Below are 10,726 nucleotides of genomic sequence, written 5' to 3' on the forward strand. Positions count from 1 at the left end.
CACTCACTCACTCACTCACTCACTCACTCACTCTCACACACACTCACACACTCACTCTCACACACACTCACACACACTCACGCACTCACACACTCACACGCACTCTCACTCACACACGCACTCTCCCTCACACACACACACACACACACACACACAATAAATTAATTATATTATTTTTGATATATAAAATTTTAAAAATAAAAAGGTGCATAATCCATATTATGTCACATTATTATGTTGTATTTGATGCTTAATCACTCCTGCCAGTCCTGTATCTGTCAGGATTCAGAAATCTATGATATATGAAATTCAGATGCACATCTCTTCTCTTCTGGTCCTCTGGCAGAGCGTGTTTTATAAGGCCTTTATTCACCTGATTTTGAAATCGGTTCTATGATTTAATAAGGCCTCGGATCTCACATGACGTCATGCGGTCGGCCGGCGCTTTTCATTGCATCCTCTCAGAAGAAATCGCTTTTATTTCAGTTTCTGGGTTCGATAAGGCTTTCATTATTCTGCTGCTTTTCACTGCTATAATGTTCATCTGAAGATTGTGTAGAAGATGAGCCATCAGATCACTGCTGGTCTGAACCTTGATTTTTACCTGTTTTAAATGCTAATTAAACTTCTCAGAAGAAGAGTTTTAAATCATCGATCAGTGCTGATCATCGTCACACCAAAACTGTGTGTTAGACCCAGTTTTTGAACGTTGTTATCTACGTTATGAGCGTTAGTGGAAGAAACCAATGCATCACATGCGGTCTTTGGGTTCATCAAGTACTTTGGTTTCAGATATAAAGTGCATTTCTTTGAAATCAAAGTTCCCAGTGGAGAAGTAGAAGATATTCTTAATGAGACATCTGGATTTATAAAGGTCAGAGAATTATGGATTTCTCCAGTCAACATTTTTTTTTAATGAGCTGGTGCTAAAAATTTGTATGACTTTCTTCATTAACACTTCTTCGTGTGAATTAAAAATTACATGGGGATTTATTGTTAAAAGCTCTAAAAAAAAAAAAAAAAAAAAAAACACCATAAAGGTTTTATTTATTTATTTATTTTGGTCTAAGCTGCTCTTTTTTATAAGTACTTTTTATAGTTAAAATTCAACTAATGAATGTATTTATTCATTTAAATAATTTCTTATTTATCTAAATAATTGTATTTGTCAGACCTGATCTGTTCTATAAAATGATTGGGATTTATAGTTAAAAACTATATATACTTATAGTTATATTTTCTATAATTTTATTTTATTTTTACATTTATTTTATTCATCTAAGCTGCTCTATTCTATAAATGGAATTTCGATTGGGATTTATAATTAAAAGCTCGAAGAAGAACACAAAAAAGAAGATTGATTCATTTTGTCTGAGCTGCTCTATTCCATAAAATGAAACTTTGATTGCGATTTATAGTTAAATTCTCTAAAAAGGACAAAATAAGCACCATAAAAGTACAACAAAAGTGAACTGACGCACTGAAAAACATGGCATTTGGCATGAGAGTGAGTCCATGATGACAGAATTTTAATTTATATTATCCCTTAAACTCTTTATGAAACACAGATGTTTGTAATATGTACACTCTTAAAAATAAAGGTGCTTAAAAGGTGCTTCACAGAGATGCCATAGAACCATTTTTGGTTCCACAGAACCAAAGGTTCTTTAAAGAACCATCTCTTTCTTACCTTCTTATAATCTGAACGACCTTCTTTCGCCACAAAGAAGCTTTAGTGAAACAGAAAGGTTCTTCAGATGTTAAAGGTTCTTTATGGAACCATTCAGACAAAAAGGTTCTTCTGTGGCCTCACTGTGAAGCAGCTTTATTTGTAAGAGTGTAGCGGAGCTGTGCTCCTGAACTGAACTGGTTCTGTGTTTCTTCAGTGACGCTGTATGACTGAATGTGTGTTTGTGCAGGTCTGGAGGCAGAAGCAGGAGCATCTTTCACAGAGATGCTCAGAAACGCTCCAGAACCGCAGCTGGCCGTCAGACCCGCGCCGGGAGCGCAAGAGGTACAGATACACAATATCACAATTCATATTCCTCTTTAAATCACGAAACACAAAACTCCGTCTCACGCTGGTGATGTTACTGTGCATAACATCAAAGATAAATCCTTCGCAAAGTAAATTGTGATGTACTGATGTCTGTGAGTCACTTTCTTTTACAGGTTCATTTCAAAGAATCGATTACAAAATGATTAAGTGATTCCTTGATTTCATCACTGACATTCCTTTTTATGTAGGAACATATTGCAGTTCATCAGGAGTTTCATTACGTAGTGTGTTTTCATGTGTTTTAGTTCCGTTTATTGTAGTCGTGATTCATAGTGAAACATAGTTATTCAGAGCCAAAATATAATTTGCAATGTCATTAAACGATACTAATATTTTATTTTTATTTGTCTGAGCTGCTCTTTTCCATAAAATGTCATTTGCATTGTGATTTATAGTGAAAATCTAAACAAAAAAAGACAAAAAAGTGCCACAAGTTGATGCATTTATTTATTTTGTTTTATTTAATTATTTTATTAATATTAATTGTGATTTATGGTGAAAATCTCTAAAAAGGAAAATTGTTACAAATTGTTAAAAAAGTTGAAATGTATTCATTTTTTAAAAAGTTGATAAATATTTTATTTTATTTGTCTGAGCTGCTCTATTTCATAACATGAAAAATAGAATGTGATTTAAAATCTCTAAAAAGGACAAAATCAGATACATTTTTATTTTGTTATTTTATTTTATTTTTTTATTTTATTATTATTTTATTTTTTAATTTGTCTGAGCTGCTCTATTCCATAACATGAAAATTAGAATGTGATTTAAAATCTCTAAAAAGGACAAAAGCTGATTATTTTATTTTATTTTATTTGTCTGAGCAGCTCTATTTCATAACATGAAAAATAATTTGTCATTAAACAGTATTAATATTCATTAGTCCTCAACTCAAGATCGGGATCATGAGCCTTCAGATCACGATTCAGTTCAGACCGGTTTTGTGTTTTGGATAAATCCATGTAGATGTTGAATGAGTGTTGGATGTAGTAACTTACTGTTGACTAGAAATATAAGCTTCATATGTCTGACTGATGGCGTTCAGTAGTGAAACCGCAGATCTCGGTCGCTCTGATCTTCTGAACGCTGCACATGATCGTGTCTCTCCGCTGATCTCTGACCCGCTTCATGAGTCAGTGCGTCTTCATTAAACGCTTCATCCCCTCCGCAGAGACGCATTGTGAGGGAAATTACACGCGCAGGGGATGAGCTGAATGCCGCTGGATTTAGACAAAGCCTCTTTCATTGAGTGGAAGCTTTACAAACACAGTCAGACCCCATGAACCTGCAGGATGAGAGTAATGCAGCCTCACCTGACACAGAATAATATGAGACTGATGCATTTATATCATGTGTACCTGATCCTGAATGGCCGAGGTCAGACGTAGCAATATTATATGGTTTTGACAATATTAACACTTTTTCACCTCATGTCAGACAGAAATTAGTGTGCACTTATTTTATGCAAGCGAAATGATTTTCTTTCCTCCTTACTGTATATTATGCATTAGACCCCAGTATTAACCCCAGTGTGCTGTTGTGCACTGCCTCATTTCTCGAAAGGCAACATTGCACATATACATGCTATTAGTCATTTCTTATTTTTGCGGAAACTGTTTTTTGGTTGTTCGTTTTATTTGTATTTAAATGAATGAATGAATGAATATATTTAATTGCATTTACATTTATTTATATGCATTTGAATATATTTATTTATTTCTATTTGAATTTATTTAAACATTTATTTTTAAGTGCATTTAAATTATTTTTTAAAAATGCATATGATTTATTTTTAAATGCATTTAATTTAATTAGTTTGCATTTAAAATGTTATTTATTTAAATGCATTTCTTTCTTTATTTTAATAAACTTATATTTAAGTAATTTTATAATAATTATCATTTAGTCATTACATTATCATTATATTTAAATAAATAAAAATATATATAAATAGAATATTTTATCCCTTTGGGGGTGGGGATATTTTGAATGTTTTAAAATGCTTTATCATATATTTTTAAATTTTTTTATGATTTATTTTGGCTTTTCAATTCACAAACCCAGCTGTGGAGGAAGTTTTAAGTTCTGGAAGTTAGAGTATTTTGCATAGTGCAATGAACTCTTCTATGGAAATTTTTATTTCTTTTTGTTTCTGGAAAATTAATATGTCAAATACAAGTATGATTTGTTATAATGAACCGTTTATATTACGTCTTGTTTTTCTGGCGGTCCAGTTTACCTGTCAGGAGCATTTTAACTATCTTCCCGATCACAGCTGAAAGACTGACAGCTCTATTTAGCTAAAGGCAAACTGAAGGAAATTTCCCATCATGCTCTGTGAACCTCATTATTATGCATGAGTTTGGCTTTGACAGCTCAACACGAAGCATTATGATCCGGTTGATCTGAATGTTGAAGATGTAGTTTGTATTAGAGGCTCTGAGGCTCAGATGATCTGGAGCTTGACATGTTTTCCACAGAAGAAAGAAAGTCATATGGCATGAGTAAATGATGACAATATGATCATTTTTCGATAAACTGTTGCATTAATGTGCCTCTATAAATTTCTCGTCCAACACGCATCAGTTAGTCGCTTTTGCATGTGAAATGCATGGAAGCCCATTAACAACACATCAGAAAAAACATCATGCTTTGGTGAACCATAGTTATGAGTAAGTCAAAACTATGAGATAAACACTCAGAATTATGACATACTTGGGCATAATTAGGATATAAAAAGTTGAAATTGTGACATCGTAAAATGTCGAAATCTTTTATGCTGCTATTTTCTACCTTTTACATAACAATTTTGACTGTTTATCTCATAATTAAGACTTAGATGTCATCATTTTGACTTTTTACCCCACAATTATGACTTATGTTTTAACTCATAATTGACTTTTTATTCATTTACTTACTGTCATAATCTTTTTATGTCATATTTATGACTTAGTATGTTATAATTGTGACTTTTTATCTCATAATTACCTTTTTGTTAAAATTATGATTTGATGACTGTCATAATTTCATTTAATAATTATGACTTGGTATGTCATAATTGAATGTCATAATTTTGGCTTTTTATCTCATAATTATGATTTATTTGTCTCATTATGACTTAGCCATCATTGTGACTTATGTTGTAATTGTGACTTTATCTCATAATTATGACTCATAATTTTAACATAATTCATAATTATGAGATTAAAAGGTCATTACTATGACATGAAAAAAATATGAAATACTAACTCAATGTCATAATTTCGATTGATTTCATAATTATAACTTATGTCATTTTTTTTATACTTTTCCTCATAATTATGACTTTGTCTCATTATGACTGTCATAATTTCCATGTGCCATACAGCAATATAATTATGCATTTTTGTTAAAATTATGACTTGATGACTGTCATAATTTCATTTTATAATTATGACTTGGTATGTCATAATTGAATGTCATAATTTTGGCTTTTTATCTCATAATTATGATTTATTTTGTCTCATTATGACTTAGCCATCATTGTGACTTATGTTGTAATTGTGACTATCTCATAATTATGACTCAGTATTTCATATTTTTTTCATGTCATAGTAATGACCTTTTAATCTCATAATTATGAATTATGTTAAAATTATGAGTCATAATTATGAGATAAAGTCACAATTACAACATAAGTCACAATGATGTTTCGATTGATTTCATAATTATAACTTATGTCATTTTTTTTTATACTTTTCCTCATAATTATGACTTTGTCTCATTATGACTGTCATAATTTCCATGTGCCATACAGCAATATAATTATGCATTTTTGTTAAAATTATGACTTGATGACTGTCATAATTTCATTTTATAATTATGACTTGGTATGTCATAATTGAATGTCATAATTTTGGCTTTTTATCTCATAATTATGATTTATTTTGTCTCATTATGACTTAGCCATCATTGTGACTTATGTTGTAATTGTGACTATCTCATAATTATGACTCAGTATTTCATATTTTTTTCATGTCATAGTAATGACATTTTAATCTCATAATTATGACTTATGTTAAAATTATAACTCAATGTCATAATTTCGATTGATCTCATAATTATAACTTAGATGTCATATTTTGACTTTTCCTCATAATTATGATTTGTTAATTATAACTTTTAATCTCATAATTATAACTTATGTCATAATTATGACTTTTTGTCTCATTATGACTGTCATAATTTCCATGTGTCATACAGCAATATAATTATGAATTTTTGTTAAAATTATGACTTGGTGTCATAATTTCAATTCATCTCATAATTATGACTTATGTCATAATTATTACTTTTGATGTCATAATTGTCGTAATTGGGACTTTTTATCTCATAATTCTGATTTGCTGAAATCTTCCAGAGCGTCTGAAGGGAATTTAAGGCTGTTCTGTCTGAAACACCTGGAAACTCATGCATTCACAGAGGCATCAACACAGTCTGTGATGTAGAGTTGCATTATTTAGCGGGATTCATTCATGTCAATGAGCCGCTGAGGCCAGGCGGTGTAGTGTGTACCGCTGACTTGTGCTGTATAAATTAGTGATATGACTGTGTGTCATACGCAGGCCACTGGTATATTATAAGCACACACTGACTGGCTCTGACCTCCAGCTGCACATTCAACCAGCCTCTGATTACATCTCGTTATCCTAATGTCCTTTCTGTGTCTCATTCCCTTTCAGAAGAGCTCTCTTTTCTTCTGTTTGCATTGTAGTGCATTACAGGAAATTCTACTAATGTTTAGATGGAGCGACTCGATGACATTTTAGAGTCAACATGAAATAACATTCACAGCTCTTTTTTTTCCATTTTATTTATATAACAGCATAGTCTTACAGAATACTTGTAGAAACAATATTTTGCTAAAATTACTAAAACTAGAATAAAAATAAAGCTAGATAGGAATGAATTACTCTTTCTTTCTGACGCATCTCACCCAGTGCTGTGGATTTACAACACAATCATCTCGAAGGATTTATATGGTGCTTTAAAATTTAAAACTTGCGATTGGAAAATAAATTATTTTTCAGGAGATTTTTTGCTTTTTTTGTGATGTATGCCAATAATAATAGCAATAATTGTTATAATAAAATTATAAAAATAAATGAAATTGTTTATTAATCATTGTTTTTCCCCCCATTATATTTGCCACCAATTGATAAAAGCAGACACCACACAAGTTTGTTACCATTCATTCATTCATTCATTCATTGTCTTGTCTTGTCTTTCAGTGTGAATCACTCTATGTCTCTGTCATGTGACACACACACATCCAGACACATTGTGAGTTTGTAAGTCACACACTGGACGATACGTCAGCACATGGTGGAAATAAACTCCCTCCTGACACATGACAAACCTAATACAGTACAAAACCGCATTACACAGCAGCAGTCTGACCCTTGACCTTTATGTCATGTAAATGAGCAGGTGAAAATGCAGATGCTTTGATCCTTAATTGTGTGATATTGAAAGAGCTGATAATAAAAGCAGTGTTCTGGAGGTGTTGAGAGCTTGTGTGTGTTTTGAGCTGTTCATTGGTGTGTTGTTGATGTGGTTGCAGGTTTACGCGCCGCTGATGCTCAGATACGCAGCGCTGGAGGATCAGCTTCTCAAAGATCATCAGAAATCACTGCATCTGCTGTGAGACCTCTTCATACGGCTGAATATAATACTCATGCATTATATTCATACAACACGTCTACAAATCATTCCTTTGATTCGTTTTAAAGCGTACTTTAAAAGTCAGATTTTATAATTATCAAAATATTGTTTTACTAAAATTTTGTAGTTATATAATAAATAAGTGATGCTATTAACTAGTGAAATAAATCGCAATGAATACATTTTTGTAGTAATGCATTAACATCTTAACTACAAATTAAACATTGAATGCATGAAGTTATACATGTGAAGTTGATTTTAATGCATTAGTAAACATTCAATCTGTCTTGATAAACATGTGAATCGTAATCAGATGCACATATTCATGACCTGCTGTAAAGGGACTCGGTTTCATAATAAAGACCTGTTTACACGTGTGTTTGTGTGGATTTATCTGTGCACGCGTGTGAACCCACAGAAACACAGCAGATCGGCCCATCAGCCTCAGGTAAATGCCGTTTTCTTCATGTTTTGCCATTGTTTTGTTTAGGAAAGGTTTATGGTTCAGTAGATCAGATATTGTAGTTGTGAGGGTTGTTTGATGAAAGCCGTGATGTTGATCCATGTTCCTCTGTGTGTCTGCAGCATCTCGAGTCTGAATGAGCTTCTGATGGTCTTCTGTGAATCCGGTGAGTTTCTCAGACTGAAAACGCTGAAGCATCCTTCTGAGATCAGCGCTTTTTTTTTGTTTTTTGTTTTTTTGTTAACTGTTTATTGAATTTTTTTCTGGGAATAGTAATATAAAACAAAAAGCAACTGTGCAAATTTAGAACCCATCCCAATAAGTGATGCTATTAACTATTAAAATAAATTGCAATGACTACATTTTTGTAGTAATGCATTAACATCTTAACTACAAATTAAACATTCAACGTAGGACTAAAAATTCCTGTTTTTTCCCCAGATTTATTTATTATGATTCATTTTGTTGAATCTAATGTCAACGCCATTTGAAGTTTGAGATGATCCCTTTGAATCATTGTTAAATAGTATTTAAAAGTAACATTTTAGGATTATTAAAATATTAACTAAAATCATAATGATATACTGTAATAAATTACAGATGCCAGACTATTCAAATTCTAAATTCCAATGATTATTTTTTTTGTAAATTAATAATAATAGATAAATAAATAGCAATAAAATAATTTTTACACTTCTGAGATCAACTCTGATGTATTTCAGCTTTCCAGCTCACCTTTAGAGTATTTTATTCATTTTTGTAAACAGCTGTGCTGCCGAATATTTTTGTGGAAATACCAAACATTTTATTTTTTCAGGATTCACAGATGAATAGAAAGTTCAAGTTGAAATAGAAATCTTTTGTAACATTCTAAAAGTCATAACTGTCACTTTTGATCAATTTAATGCATCTTTGATGAATAAAAGTATTGATTTCTTTAAAACAGTGACCACAACTTTTTAACCATAGTGTATAAATAATAATTCTTATTAATATTATTAATATTTATATTAATTAATGCTTATCATAAAGTGGTGCCAATTAATTTTATTGAATTTAATAACAGCAGCATTTGAGGTTTGAAATCTGCAGAAGTGATGTGAATGCATGAAGTTGATGTGGTTTACATATGAATCCAGATGGTTTTAATGCATTGGTAAACATTCAATGCAACTTTATCTCACACTTAGGACTTTTTTCCTCTGTATTTTTAGTTTTGCAATTCTTTTCCCCTGCCACAGAATAAAAAATAAAAAAGGTATCCAACTTTTTATCTAACATTTCAAACTTTTTTTCTCACAGTTCTGACTTTTCTAACAATTGCAAGAAAAAAAGTCAGAATTTTTCTTTCTCAGAATCTTTTTTTTTTTCATCCTGTGGCAGAAATAATCTTCATTACTATCAAAAGTTAAATAAATTAAATACAACAATTAATGCATTAACATCTTAACTACAAATTAAACATTCAACGTAGGACTAAAAATTCCTATTTCTTTTTCCAGATGAATTTACTATGATTCATTTTGTTGAATCTCATGACAACAACATTTGAAGTTTGAGATGATTCCTTTGAATCATTGTTAAATAGTATTTAAAAGTAACATTTTAGGATTATTAAAATATTATGAACTAAAATCATAGTGATATACTGTAATAAATTACAGATGCCAGACTATTCAAATAATAAATTCCAAGTGTGTGTTTAAAGGAGGAATGAATGTGTAGCCTAAATAACGAAGCATTACTGGATAATTTGGGCAGGAGGGTCTTTGGACTGGTTTTTATTTGTTAAATCCACAGAAAGCTCAAGTACATCACATGACCTTTACTTGATGACGTAATGCAAGTTTCTCCTCTGAAGTAAAGCTGGTTGAAGTGATTGATCACGGCTATATTTGGGATCTTTGTTGCCATGGATACTGATTATTAATAGCACAGTGATCACATTTATCACAAACGACTGTCTAATGTGTCAAAGCAGTCGATCAGAGCCCATAAGCCTTCAGTCGGAGATGTTTTTAGCTCTTTTACCTGCCAGAAACATGAATTACTGCATTACTAAACCTAACCAAACTCGCTCTGCAAATACAATCTAAATTGCATGTGATTTTTGTTCATTGCAAACTTGATTTCATTGGTCAGCTCAATCACACAGTCTCCTGTCCGGAAAGCTTTGTGCTTAACTGGTTTGGGGGAAAAAATGCATTGAAAGTATTTAAAGAACAACATTTCAGTAGAGTCTAAAAGTGTTTATGTTTGACCTATTGATACTTTTGAAACCATGTGTACACTGTAAAAAAAAAAAAATAAATCTGTGACATTTACGGTAAAATGCCGGCAGCTGTGGTTGCCAGAACGTCACCGTAAAAAATATGGTAGCAACATTTTAGGTTTTACAGACTTAACTTAAATTCACAATAAAATACCGTATTTCATTAACTGACTGAATGTTAATAAACCAACATATTGAAGTGTTAATATCTGTTTTGAACCATTGTAAT

At 31.5% G+C, this 10,726-nt stretch overlaps 1 protein-coding gene across 1 annotated transcript in view; it reads left to right on the forward strand.

The window, feature by feature from the left end:
- Nucleotides 1-8,169, forward strand: part of xylb (xylulokinase homolog (H. influenzae)) — a 27,725-nt gene extending 19,556 nt beyond the window's left edge. The window contains 2 exon segments of the mRNA XM_016558553.1: nucleotides 1,920-2,014; nucleotides 7,662-8,169. Of these exon segments, the coding sequence (XP_016414039.1) occupies nucleotides 1,920-2,014; nucleotides 7,662-7,745 (179 nt within the window). The 3' untranslated portion in view covers nucleotides 7,746-8,169.
- The last annotated feature ends 2,557 nt before the right edge of the window (nucleotides 8,170-10,726 follow it).

The sequence above is a fragment of the Sinocyclocheilus rhinocerous genome, unplaced genomic scaffold, assembly GCF_001515625.1.
Source record: "Sinocyclocheilus rhinocerous isolate Xijiao unplaced genomic scaffold, SAMN03320098_v1.1 scaffold1189, whole genome shotgun sequence".
NCBI lineage: Eukaryota > Metazoa > Chordata > Actinopteri > Cypriniformes > Cyprinidae > Sinocyclocheilus > Sinocyclocheilus rhinocerous.